Raw genomic sequence first — 15,317 nt, 5'->3', positions numbered from 1 at the left:
TATATAGGCTGAAATTATTCTTGATCAAAATAATATGCTCAAGAGTATAGCTCACTAAATCAAAGTGTTGGGTGCAATAATCACACATGCAACAACAACTTCACTCTAATAACCCAACATTTGCTATAAAATAAAATTTTAATTACTTATTCAATTCGAAACTAACTGAAAGCTATTTTGCATGTATACCTACAAAATGGAGACAAATAAAATAGAAAAAAAAAATTCCAAATTCAATCACAAACTTATACAGAGTAATAAAAAAATACAACAAAAAAAACCCTTAATCAGAGTAGGAAAGTGGATGTAAGAAAGTGTGATTTTAATTGACATCTAATCAGATGTAAGATGGAAATCCTAATAAATTAAATTAGCAAAAAATTTCAATAAATAATGAACAAAGCCTAAAAAGGGTAATGAATTATATAGAAATTACAAGAGTGCAAATAAAAATTTAAAATAAATTGTGATTATTTAACGGCCCAAAGAAATGTTATATTTTGTGATACCAAATTTTAAATTCATTTAAACGCTTTCGGTGTAATAGAAATACTACCAAAAATTAGTAAATGATTAACAAAATAAAATATATAAATTGTTACCTTTAATAATTGATGATAATAAAATTGTTAATATGTGAGAGAAAATCTTTAAAAGGGACTACAAAACTTGTTGAGTGAATGTTGTGCTGCATGATGAGACGATGCTTGCACCCAATACCATTTCAAGAAATCTGAATTACAATTTGCATAAAAAACAATTCACATCAAAGTTAATGATAATCAATTAACCAAATATATAGAAACAAGATTTTATTCATCTATATATATATATGTTCGACAATAGTAGCCACAAAAGTTAGCTCTATAGTAATAATAATACAGTACAAACTTTATACAAAAGGCCTAATTAAAGATCCAATGCAAAGTTATCAAAAATTAACATTGTCTTTTATTAATTCTACAATAATGTTCAATATATAATTATCTTTGAATATATTGTATACAAATATATGTACTATATATATATATATATATATATATATATATATATATATATATATATATATATATATATATATATATATATATATATATATATATATATACCCTGTTTTTGGTGAAGGAGAGATGTTTAGGGGGGTTAATACTGCATTATCAACTAGATAATTGTGCAATTATTGCTAAAACCTATATGAGGCCCATTAATTAATTGAACACCCCCCCTTGCCTCTCCTATAAATCTCTCTTCAACAACCGAAAAACTCGAAATTAATCAATATATACCTACATGATGCCTAATCAAACTATATAGTATATGACTAAGCTAAGTGTATATACGAGTAGTAAGGCATATAATTCATGGTTAAGAATCATTAAGATATGAATAATCATCATATATCTTAATCAATAATAATCATCACTTAAACCGGAACTCGGAGGCAATTACGAGTACCAGTTTAATCCAGGAAGAGGATATTGTTGCCTGAACACCCCGTCGGAAAGTCCCCCTAGCATCGGTTGTTGTTGGTGCAACGGCGGTGTTGTCTGAGATGGAAGTTGGTTGAGAAGACCAGACATGGAATTGATGTTGTTGAGGTTGTTGTTGTTGTTGTTGTCATGATGATCACTCCTTGCTCCACTTTCCTCGCTACTATTGTTATTGGCCACAATAGTATTGTTGTTGTCGTCGTTGTTGTTGTTATTATTGTCGATGCTCATCTGGAGTATCCACAATCTCTTGCCAGGACTACAACCACCACCACCTCCTGAGTCATGATCATTATCGCCCCAGTATAGGGACGGCAAAGACCTCTTGAGAGGCAACAACGGCGAGGAAGGAGCTCCATGATGAGTACCACCCATCATTCCTTCAAACAAGCCTTGTTGATCAACAACATGAGAAGTATTGAGAAACGACCCGTAGTTTAAAGAGTTTGTGTTTGCCTTTGGTTGATGAAGTCCAATGTTGTTTATTGAGGTTGGATTACATGACATCGACATAGACGACGACAAACCTCCCATCATCATCAAATCCTCCATGGAATCGTCTTGCTCGTGATCCATTGGCCGGGTCGTGTTATTCTTCTTGTATATTCGACATAACACCCAATCATCCAACTACAACCATGTTGTAAAACACATCATCAGCATCATATATATCTATGTCTAAAACACGACATACATATATTATCTTTCGAGTAATAAATTAAAATAAGCATAACAAAAGGATATGATATATAAAATATTTCTTTGTTGCACATAATAAAAAAACCAGAGGTAGTATATGAAGTCGCATAAGGGAATGAATAGATAGATTACCCGCAACGAACCCCCTTTCTTGTTATGACAAAGATCATAACCTGGGGGTTTGTTGTTGTTGGGTTTAGAAGCGTCAACCCAACGATATTCGTGCATGATCCAATTGGTCTTGACACCTCTAGGAGGTTTACCACCGTAAAACACAAGAGCCTTTTTAACACCCACTTTTTGATTACCACTGCTTAAGACAGGCTTGTCTGTTCCGGTGGCTTTCCAATAACCCGATGTTGCCGCACGGTTTGGCCGTGCTCCGTTCGGGTATTTCCGATCCCTTGGGCTAAAGAAATACCACTCTTGCTCCCCAAACACGGCCTTATCTGTTCATTAATCAAACAACATAAACAATAATTATTAAAACTATCATACTAATAATAACAATAATAATATTAATAGATTATGATTATGATTATGATTATGATTCAATCATTTATTTATTTATTAATTTGACATAAGCAAAAAAAGGGAGGGGAATTACCAGGAAGTTCCCAGGGGTCGAACTTGTAGAGATCAATCTCAGCTATGATGGAGACAGGAAGAGGGGTAGATTGGACTTTTCGCTTGAGATAATGAACGACGAGCTCTTCGTCGGTAGGGTGAAAACGGAAGCCAGGCGGTAGCTGCGGCTGCGGTGGCGGCTGCGGCTGCGACATAGTCTCCTGTGGCTCGCCACCCGCCGCCGCCGCCGGTGAGTGGGTGTTATCCATAGATAATATCACGGAAATATATGAACGAACAGATTACTTGAAATTATTTGTAAGTTAGTGTAATGATTTGGGTGATATTTTATTTTATGGGTTTCAGGGGAGGTTGTACTTGTACTTGATAAGAGAGATGATGTTGAAAGAGAAGAAAAGAGAGGAGAGAAGGAGCCTTAAAATGTTGGTTGAAGTTGGATGGCCCCATTCTTTTATATGCATGACATGAGATTGTGGGTCCCATCCTTTTGTTGGGTAATGATACTCTGTGGTGGTCATTAGTGAGAAAACAAACCAATTTTTTTTTATTTTTAAAATTTCGTTTTTACTACATCACTACCATAAAACAGGATGATTATTAGAGTATGGTTTCAAACTAATCACGTGTTTATATTACAAAGATAGATTGTTTCAATTTTTATTTTTATTCTTAAATTTTAAAATAATGAATAAGTATAAACATGGAAATAGAATAGATTCTTTACTTTATACTTTAAGTTTTATCATTTATCAACACGTTTATTAAGAAAACTCAGGTAATGAGATATAAGGTAGAGAAAATTTATATAGATTCTTCACCCATGCGATAAGGTTTAGGGATAGTGAGAGAAACCACTCGTGTGATGTGATTGTCTCTAAAATTTTAGTATGATTGACATCAATTTAATTTGAAACAACCAAAAGGAAATACTTTTAATGGGTAAATTAAACAAAGGTAGTAGTATGTCATTTGTTGATAGACTTGTGTGGTATACATTGATTTATTATTCACATAACCTTTCAAATATGCCAAATAATATACACTATGATGACATTGTTACATCTATCTCTATTTTATAAGTTAACTATTGTTGTATTTTATGTGCACCTAAAATATCTAATACACACTTATCTTGTACGTACATTTTAACTAAAATACCTAAAGAAAAGAGAGAGTAATAAAATATAACTTTTGATCACAAACATGCATGTTAAGGAGAAATAATATAACGTAATGGCAGTACAACAAATGGCAATATAATGTTTGTTAATTCCGTATTAAATATCTAGCTAAGAGGGTAAGAAATCTCTAAAGGGACATTGATATTAGTCTTTTTTTTCTCTCTTCACTCACAAAGTCAGTCATCAATATTCACTAACTGATTAGACAAGTGATTGGCAATTGAAATTTAGTACCTCTTAAATGATTATATTTACTAAACTATTTATATTATAAAAAATTGAACTATTAGTTTAATAAATTATTATTTTTTATTTCTAAATCCAAATAGTTTTTGTTTAAGGAATTTCTAAATGCAAATATAATATGGAGTAATAAGATTGTAAAAGTACATATTATCTAAAAACTATTTGATATGAAGTAACATATTTTAGAAAAGGTTTTAAAAAGAAATTGATGGATTTTTTTAATAACTAGCGCATATATATTTAATTAATTTATTTACGTTTTAAACAATGTTTGTAAACTTGTCGACTTTCTTAGTAGAGAGAGAGCACTTACACCACATTTTTTTAGTGCATGATCATGGAAAATTAATAATAGGGATATGATACGAGTAGGAATATATTTGAAGAAAATATTGGATAATGAATCTGGTGGATCGGAAGACAAAGATGTTGATAAGGCGGGACAACAAAAAACTAAAGAGGAGATGGATAACTTTGACCTAAGATTATCGTTGCAATCTAATATTTTTATAACATAAATAAAATTGAATATTAAGTAAAATAGAGTTGTTTTTAATTTTTTTGATTAATTGTATTAAGTAAAAACTTAGTCTTTAGCGGATAAAAAAAAAATGTAAATCAATAAAAAGGAGCCGGGTATTATTTTGTAAAATTAGTTTTTTTGAGGAATTGTAAAATTAGTTCTAGTCAATAAAAATCATTATAATTAAAAATAAAATTTCAATTAGATAAAATCAATTAGGTGAAGTAAAAATAAAAGGCCTAATTTTAAAAAACGAAGAGAACAAGAAGGCCTAATTAAGTGATCAAATAAGATATAATTAGATATATAATTAATAAGATGTGTGTTGTACGTTGTGTAGACACAAAAAAATTAGGTGAAATTCTCAAAGGTAACCCCCAACTTCTGCTACGCACCAATGGTGATCCTTTTTTTTTATTATTATACAAAATGACCTTGGTTAAAAATTTCATCCTACTCATAACCTTATTTCATTAAATATTAACTATGGTTATATTTATATTTTTTTAAAAAAAGAAATATTAAAAAAATTAATCCCAACCACCAAAAATCAACCACCACCTGCCAGCCACCATCTCCCTTCCGGCAACACTACCCAGGTTCCTCCGATCGCCGAAAACGCTACCCAGCCTCCCCTTACCGCCGATGACCCTGCGCCAACTCCACCTCGACCACCGCCAAGCCCTAGATTCCCAAATCCCCGCCCACAACCCTCCCTCTCCTCCTTCTCACCGTCACCACCACTAGATCGTCGAACTCAGAACCCCGACCACCCCCAGACCGCCGAACCCAAACCACGACCAACCCTAGACCACCAAACCATCGATCTCTCTCTCTCTTTCTTCTCCACCCTCTCTCGATTTCTTTATCTTCTTCGATCTCTGCCCAGAAATCAAAACCTCAAACCCTAATCCCACCACCACTCCTCGAGACCTCGACCAAAACCTACCCACGGCGAGGCGGCGAGAATCGAAGGTCAGAGGAGAAAGAGTTGTGTGGTTAGGGTTTGGGTCTAGGTGGAGGAAAGGATCGAGGGATGGTTCGGCGGTTTGGGTGGGAGGTGTCGGCGTTTCAAATGAGGGAGTTTGGTGGCTCCGGTGAAGGCGGAGGTGGTGCTGGTTAGATCTGGTGGGGATGAGGGTGGAGGTGGTGGTTGGGTCGGTGGTTTTTCTTTTTAGTTTTATTTTTTCAAAGCTAACCATAGTTAGTTTTTTTTAATTAATAACTCTTATTAATGTCATAAGTGAGATAAATTTTTTAATTGGAGGCATTTTGTATAATAAAAAAAGGGGAGGTCACCGTTGATGCGTAGCAAAACTAGGGGGTCACCGTTGAGAATTTTCCAAAAATTAGGGTACATAAGCTCTGTGCTCTGTAAAATAGGGGGGTGAATTTAGCACAAGAGGCTATTGTACCATACTTTTTCCTATTGCTTTTGTTCTGGCAAAGTGAGCCACAAAGGTTGTTAAAATAATACACTTGTTGTATGAGCATATTTTCGAAGTTAATTATATACTTCTTATTATGTTATATTATTAATTGGGTGTTTTAAGTGTTATGAATATTCTTGCATTCAAATTCTTTTTGTAAATGTTAACCGTAGTTGTGCATAACATTTTCAATTCAATTCTAATTTAGGCTATGTTTAGTTTACCTTATTTTAAGACTTTATTTTTTATTTTAAATTAGTTTAGAAAAAATAATAAGTTCAGATTAGATATGATTAGAAAAAATGAGTTCTAAGCATCTATATTGTTTTTTTGTGCGGTTTTATTTAATTCCTTAATTCAAAAATTATTAAAATTACACATTAATAAAATACGCTAGTGTCAAAAGGTACAACCTTTAAATGGAAAAATTATGAAACAGGCAAAATACTGTAATTAGGCACCTCTAAAAGAAATAAATGTATGTAATTAAAGGACGGAAAGAGTACTTGAATAGGCCTCTATTATGTACACCACATTTCCACTTATTAATTTTAGGGAAAATAAGTTTTTATAAGATTTGACAAGTCTAAGTTCAGGAAAAATATGTTTTGATTAAGATTAATATATAAGTTAATATATAAGTGCTACTTAAGTTTAGTTTAAAACTAAAATAAGTTTTGATAAGGGTTGATTATTTAAACTTGTGGCATGATTTTCTAAACTTATTTTACGCTAGAGTGGCTAATGCGCGTGGTGCGCACACCATATCTAACCATGTTCGAAGAGCAATTTTTTTTTATATCTTATGTCACAACTTTAATTTTTGGTAGTATTAATGAGGAAAATTTCACTATTCTTAAGAGTTAAAAAAAAAAAAAAAAAAAAAAGAGGAAAGACAATTAACATTAATGAGGGCAAAAAAGTAAATGAGCATTTTAGAAGGTATAATTATTGTCCAAACATTATTTATAAGAGTTGTCTCAAACTTTGTAAAAGGTAGGGATGTGTAACTTTCTGAACCTTTTTTTTTTCATGGAATAGGTGAAAATAAAGTGAGCAATTAACGGTTAAAATTAAAATGGAAAGATTATTACTTCCTTATTTTCTTTTACTTGTAGGAAATGTCGAATGATTAAAGAAGGTAAATAAATGACTTTGTCAAAATAGTTTTATCATCGATTATATGGAAGGGCTAAATTAGATACTATGTATACATTATCGTGATTAATTTAAATTGTTCGTCTACATTATGTGATCCCTTTTTAAAAATACGTATCACGAAGTGTTACTGGTAAAAGAAAATATAGTAATTAGTAATTAAGCAATCTCTTTTGTAAGGATTTTACTCTTGACAATGCCCGTTTTATATAATTAACATCTTAGATTACATTTTAGTAAATATTATAATATTATGTAGTACTAATTACAAGGAGTAAATATTACTACTTATTTAGTAAATATTTCTTTTGTGAACCTTTATCATAATGATGAATAACAAGTTCCTACAAAATTATATTTGTATTTATTTTTTGTTACAATATATAAGTCATAAATGATGGTTAATATAAAGTACGTATGTGAAATGTACTATTTTAAACGTTGCGATTAAAAAAAATAAGAAAACTTGTGTGATTAAAGAGCTGATTAGCACATAGACTAGTGAGAGCTTAGGCGGTTAATGGTGTGATTCTTGGCAGCTAATATCGACACGTGGCTAAGAGACAATGGGACCGCAGTCCACACAATGAAGAGACAAAAGGATAGATGGATAACCTTTCCTTGCTAAATGTTCTTTTCTGTCTTCCTTTTTCTTTTTTCTTTCTTTTTTTTTTTAATTTTATATTTTGACAGCTGAACATTTCTTTGCATTTTTGTTACTAAACCGACTTCTTCCAAATCCTGGTCTGTGTTAATTTGCCCTGACTATAGTACGATGTGACAAATTCTATTACACTGATTACATACCTACACATTTATATAATATCTCCATTTTAAATTATTTATAACAATTAAACATTTTTTATCCATTTTATATTAAATCGTTGTAATTAATGTAAAATTGAGGTAGTGCATTAAAAGAGAGTCTAACTAATTATGAGTTCAAAAGAGTTATATTCTAAAATATCGGTAATTAGTGGTGTATATTACTCGTACTAGTTTTTTTACTTTTATATACGTACTCACTATGCTAGTCACTCAGTCATCCTCTTTCCTCTTTTTCTCCTCCTAAGTAATTGATGGTTATTTCTAATGCGTACACAAATTCTTAATTATATGTGGTTGGCCACACCATGTGGTAAGTCATTATAGGAGTTACTTCGTGAGTGTTATAAGGATTACCCGGTCAGTGTTCAGGTGTTATTTCGTTAGAGTTATAAGGTTACTCAATCGGTGTTAAAGGAGTTACTCAGTCAGTGTTTTAGGGATTACTTTGTTCTTTTATAAGTAATCACACGGTGCAGCCAGCCGCACACAAAATGCACTGTTACGCATATGCTTTAAACAAGATTTTATCGTAACTACTCTAGCCCATCTTTATCATGCTATAAACTTAGGATATGTCATTTTCGTTAATAATAAGGTGACTTATAATAAATTTCTTAAGATATGTTTTGATTTTTTTGGTCTAGTCAATTAGTTATATCTAATATTTTCATTGATCGAACTTCTAATGTATTTTTTACCCTAATAAACTTAACAAAACATTCATTTGATGAAAAATCTGTGTTAGATTAACATTAAATTTAGCAATCAAGTACTCCCCAAGCCATGATATTACAAAATTATTACATACACTCTCTCAATTTTATTTCATTATTGTGTTTGGAATTTTTAAACATTTAAGTGTGGATGAAATTCAATACTTTATTGACAAATGTATAAGAAAAGCATATTCATGATTTTATATGGAGCCTGGTTTGATTTATCTTGATGTATAACTATCAAATACTGTATTAATTTATATTTTTATAATATGTATCATGATATTTTAGCTCCTTTATTTTTTTTTTTTTTATTTATTCAACTCACTTTCTATTTTAGCTTCTTTTTTTTCTACTCACTTTGCTTTATTGGTTCATTTAAAATTTAAGCACTATTCATTTTAGTTCAAAGATAATCTTCTAATTTTTTTCCAATACATAATAAAAACATAATCAAGTGAGATCTTAATTATTTGATTTGTTTCATTGAGTAACATTTAGAAAAGATAACTACTTGTATATAATTTCTTACTAATATGTAATAACTAATGCTTATGATTTTTTTTTTAAAAAAAGAGCATTCACAAATGTGTCAGATCTAAACATATCCAACAAAAAGAGATGGAGAGAGTAGATTAAGTTATACCTAAATAAATGAATGACTTTTATTAATTTAATGGTAAAAAACTGAACAACTCTTTCACTTAGGGGTGTAAAGACTAGAGATACAGAGATCCCAAACCATAAGGAAACTTTAGTCATCTAGATGAAACGAATTTTTCACCATATACCTCTAATTTATTTTTTTATTCACTATATACCCAAACTTTTTTCAAATTCATCATATACCCCCGAGTTTTATAAAAATGCACCAAATGCCTTAATGAATAACGACGTCAACCTGTGTTAGTCATTAAGACTAAATATGCCACGTGACATGCTAGGATTGGTTCTCTTTTAATGTTTTAATTTAATTAATTAATAGAATTATAATTAATAAAAAAAACTAAAAACTTAAAAATAAAAAACCCCATCCACCCCCTTCCCCCCAACAATCCAACCCCCTGCTAGCCGGCCGCCGGCATCCACCCCCTCCCCCGCGCTGCCGGCGTAACCCCTTCCCTCATCGGCAATTCCATCCCCCCTACCCACAAACCCCTCCCTCCTCTATTCCCCACCCCGACAAACACCCCCTGCCCCAATCGAAAAACCCCTTCCTCTCTCCCTCGGAAAACCCTCCCCACCGCTGGCGTCCAAAAACCCCTCCTCGCGCCGGCGAACCCAAATCACCCCTCCCTCTATCTCCACCCCTTGAACCACCACACCAAAATCCCAAATTAAAAATCCCTAAAATCGAAATCTAGGGTTTCGATTTGAATTTGGGGATTTCGAATTTGGGGTTTAAGGGTGTCAAGGTCATTGTTATCGGCTATGGTGGGCGGCGATGACGTGGGGGGAGGGGATTTGGGTTGTCAGCGAAGTGATTTCGGGGTGGTTGCCTGATTTTCGGCTAAGGATGAAAGGCAGGGAGGGGTTTTAACGGTTGAAGAGGGGGGTGGGGGCATGGTGGTTCAAGGGAATGGGCAGGCACCGGCGTGGGGTTCAGGGGAGGGGTGGCGCCGGCGCGTTGTGGAGGGGCGTTGACGGCGAAGAGGTTGGGTTGGGTGGCGGTTGTGGGGAGGTGGCTAGTGGGGGTTCAAGGTGGTGTTTTTTTTTTTGTTTTTTGTTTTAAGCTTTTTTAAAAATAATTTATTAATTAATTTAAAAACCAATAAGATGATGCCACGTGGCATAATTAACCCTAATGACAAACGGAATCAACTGTCGTTAGTTATTAAGGACATTTGGTGATAATTTTTTGAAACTCAAGTGTTTTTAGTGAATTTAAAAAAAAAATTGGGTATATGGTGAATAAAAAAATAACTTAGGGGTATATGGTGAAAAAGTCTTAGATGAAAACTTTGAGTTTTATTTAAAACAAACGTTACCACTACGAATGCCTCCACTATAATTTGGAGATGGTGAGAATGGAACTCTCAATTTCATGGTTGGGAGGAGATGGGAGCTCTAGTGCTCTACCACCGATCTTCTTCTAGATTTTGGAGCATATTAAACTTTAAAAATTTATGATTCGTCGATCTATCAGTGTTCATAAACGCTTAATATATTGAAGAACAACTATAAACCAATACTTGGAGTTAAAATACTTGTATATCATTTTCCATAACTTCGCCAAATATCTTGCCCCAAAATAAATCCTATGACTAAATAAAAACCTATGCCAATAAGCAAGTGCCCATTGCTTAGGGGCAGTGGTTGTAAACTTTAGGGAAAGATTTAAAAAATGGGTGCATCAAAATCCACTTTTTATGTGACAAATGACCTTTTGGTGTATGCCCAAATATCTGCATAAGGAATTATGCTAATGTGGGGTCATTTGCCTGGAAGATGATGAACCAGGTCCCCATTTATTGTCACTTCTTGACTTATTGTTGCATAAAATATTGGTTTTGGGTCCCACATATATAGGCCATATTTATAGGCGGTTTATATCCATGAATGTTACACACACATAATCACTCACTCTCACTCTTACATCAACATTTTAATGCTTCATTGATTTGGCTTATTAACCTCCTACTTGCCTTTGCTTTTGCTCTAATTATATTATGGCCATGTATTTGATCAACAACAACACCTTCAATAGTTGTACTAAATATTGACGAGGAATAATTGAATCAAGCAATCAACTACAAATGTCATTAATTAATTGAATCAAGTTTAAGATACTGATCTTTTAAATCCCTACTAATGACCAAACTCATGAACCGATATAATACATGACAATATGAACCCTATCTCTCTGTCCTCAATTAAAAGTTGCACTTAATTTGTCTTTTGTATAGGTTTTTTGGGCATATATTAGATGGTGGGGTATAATTAATTGATTGAAGATGAGCTGTTTCTTTCGATCATTTTTATTCTACTCATTTCCGATTAGAATAGTTTAAAATTTTCTTCCCATATAGAATGAATCCATACTTCGTATATGATAAAGAATTCATTTAATCTTCTTTACTATGTATTTATTTGATAGATGTGTCAAAATTTATTAATTATTCAATCTTTTCCACACAAATTTTAATAAAATTATCCACTAATTGATTTTCCGAATGCATGAATTCAATTTGTAATAGACCCCTAATCCAAACAACGCCAGCCCGAAAAAATATCGGTTTAAGTAGATTTTTTGGGCCCAAATTTGCGACCCGACCCAATTTTATTTCATTTTTGGGGTTGTGGGCAACCTAAAATTTCAGTGTTAAATTAGTTAAAATTTTGGCCCAAAATAGCGGGTTTGAGCATAGTTTTTTGGCTCAAAGCTAGTCCCATCCCGGTCAGAAATAGGCCAATTTTTTTGCCAAAGCCCGATCTGTGATCACCTCTATTATTTTCTCTTCCCAAATACAGAAATATAATATTAATTGCCTATTGTGGAAATTAGACTGCTAAACACAACGGTTTGTCAAAGGTTGGTTGTTTGGCTTAATTATGAAAAATCACGGGACCAAAACGATCGTGTCCCAATTAAACCATGCCGATATAGATAGTCATTGCGGCATTGCCTGCTCTTCGACCGTGAGATGGGTGGATTGGAGCATTTTGAAAACTTGCTTGTTATTTAACTTATTTTGGACGGTTTGGGTTTTTGGAGACTTCCCCCCACCCTAGCCTTATAATTACTTCCTTTATACCCTAGTTTAATTGCTATCCTAGTTTAGTTTAATCTTTAAGCTTTTCAATTACATCTTTCAAGCTTTAATCTTTAGAGCTTTCGTTTAATTCTTCATCAATCCTTTCCAAAAGCTTTTAGTATATCTTTCTTGTTATTCCCTTATATATGCATAATTTTTTTCAATATCAACCCAAATCAATTCAAGATATGTATGCATTATAAGAAATAAACTCATAAAAGGCAGTGTTTCAAAAAAAAAAAAAAAATACTAAAAAAAAACTCATACAAGGCAGTTTGAATAATTAATTTATTGCTCTCATAAATCAATGCATACATGCATCACCAAATTTTAAATCAAGCGCATTATTAGATACTACAGGTGAACAACATGAATGCTTTACATAAATCTATCATACATATACTCATAAATTCCCACAAATTTACCAAGAAAAACATATCACAAGTTCACAACCATGCAACTCAATCGCAATTTCAGCAGTCCATACTTGCAAATTTACACACTTTTCAGTTTTCACATTGAGTTGAGTATAAATCAAGCAGGGAATGCTTGATTAAAATTCTATTTTAAATAATACAAATCCCGACTGAAAAAAAAAAAATTACATATTTGATAAAAACACATTAATACAAATCTAATGAAATTTCATTTGACATTTTACTCATACAATGTATATATACTATCTATAAAATCTTAGAAATTGTAAGAATAAAACTCCATAATTAGAAATTAAAGTTTCCAAGACCCATGTAGCACATAAAATTCATGGTTTTGGAGGAAGTATTGAGCATGATCGAATGTGACCTTTTTCTTAACTCTCCTTGTGTACGTACACTCTCTTCTGATCTTCTAACAATGTACTCCGTACCTCATAACTCTTCAATTCAAAATTAGATTCAATGAAATTAGAAATCATGAATGAAATGGAACGGAGTCATATAGGGTAGCTATCATCATTAACAACTTTGAAGTTGGGGTGATGATGTAGCTTATTAATTTGTACGTGCATGAGATTTAATTTAAATCTTTTGAAAATTACTAGACTATTATTATGTATATAATCATGAATTTCATAGAAAAGTAAACCCTAAATGTGTAAAGGAAATAAGCGTTTACTACCTAGGAACGTGAATCCGTTATAAAAACATGTGGATTACATAAGCATTTAATTAGTTGAATTTTTTTGATAAATATATCATGGGATGTTCTGGTATCAATCAATTTCCCTTCTCATAGTAAACCTAATTTGCTCTTTACTTTCTCTAAGTGAGAAACAAGTAATTTTACATGTGAATGTCAACACTCTTATCCTAAAACTGGCTATGTCGTATTCTCACCTCATGATTTTCACACTAAACATACTACTATAACACTTTCACATTCTTATATTTACCTTATTTGATTTCCTTTTGCTTTTATTTCACGCCGGATCCAATGCTAGCCAATGAGTTGATAGCAGTTAAGCAAGACTGAGCAAACTTATTTAAAAATCCAAAAATCCGATCAGATATTCGATTTGAAAGATAGTGTATGTATCAAAGAAAAGTTGATATGGCTATCGGATTTAATAACCAATTTGAAAATCTGGCAGTCAAGTATGATGATAGGTTCTATTTTAAATAACACTAATCCAATAAGCTTTTATATATATATAATGCAATGACTATCTATATCGGCATGGTTTAATTGGGACACGATCGTTTTGGTCCCGTGATTTTTCATAATTAAGCCAAACAACCAACCTTTGACAAACCGTTGTGTTTAGCAGTCTAATTTCCACAATAGGCAATTAATATTATATTTCTGTATTTGGGAAGAGAAAATAATAGAGGTGATCACAGATCGGGCTTTGGCAAAAAAATTGGCCTATTTCTGACCGGGATGGGACTAGCTTTGAGCCAAAAAACTATGCTCAAACCCGCTATTTTGGGCCAAAATTTTAACTAATTTAACACTGAAATTTTAGGTTGCCCACAACCCCAAAAATGAAATAAAATTGGGTCGGGTCGCAAATTTGGGCCCAAAAAATCTACTTAAACCGATATTTTTTCGGGCTGGCGTTGTTTGGATTAGGGGTCTATTACAAATTGAATTCATGCATTCGGAAAATCAATTAGTGGATAATTTTATTAAAATTTGTGTGGAAAAGATTGAATAATTAATAAATTTTGACACATCTATCAAATAAATACATAGTAAAGAAGATTAAATGAATTCTTTATCATATACGAAGTATGGATTCATTCTATATGGGAAGAAAATTTTAAACTATTCTAATCGGAAATGAGTAGAATAAAAATGATCGAAAGAAACAGCTCATCTTCAATCAATTAATTATACCCCACCATCTAATATATGCCCAAAAAACCTATACAAAAGACAAATTAAGTGCAACTTTTAATTGAGGACAGAGAGATAGGGTTCATATTGTCATGTATTATATCGGTTCATGAGTTTGGTCATTAGTAGGGATTTAAAAGATCAGTATCTTAAACTTGATTCAATTAATTAATGACATTTGTAGTTGATTGCTTGATTCAATTATTCCTCGTCAATATTTAGTACAACTATTGAAGGTGTTGTTGTTGATCAAATACATGGCCATAATATAATTAGAGCAAAAGCAAAGGCAAGTAGGAGGTTAATAAGCCAAATCAATGAAGCATTAAAATGTTGATGTAAGAGTGAGAGTGAGTGATTATG

The 15,317-nt window shown here is 32.4% G+C and overlaps 1 protein-coding gene across 1 annotated transcript; it reads right to left on the bottom strand.

Moving 5' to 3' along the window:
• Positions 1-1,094: 1,094 nt before the first annotated feature.
• Positions 1,095-3,188, bottom strand: LOC110693221 (NAC transcription factor 56-like). The gene is made up of 3 exons (XM_021870359.1): positions 2,797-3,188; positions 2,322-2,638; positions 1,095-2,120 (listed from the first exon to the last, which is right to left on the bottom strand). The coding sequence occupies exons 1-3, from the start codon at positions 3,023-3,025 to the stop codon at positions 1,446-1,448; spliced, it is 1,221 nt and encodes a 406-aa protein (XP_021726051.1). The 5' UTR covers positions 3,026-3,188; the 3' UTR covers positions 1,095-1,445.
• Positions 3,189-15,317: the final 12,129 nt, after the last annotated feature.

This window comes from Chenopodium quinoa, unplaced genomic scaffold (genome assembly GCF_001683475.1).
Source record: "Chenopodium quinoa cultivar QQ74 unplaced genomic scaffold, ASM168347v1, whole genome shotgun sequence".
Taxonomy (NCBI): Eukaryota; Viridiplantae; Streptophyta; class Magnoliopsida; order Caryophyllales; family Amaranthaceae; genus Chenopodium; species Chenopodium quinoa.
This window is presented reverse-complemented; position numbering and strand designations above follow the sequence as displayed.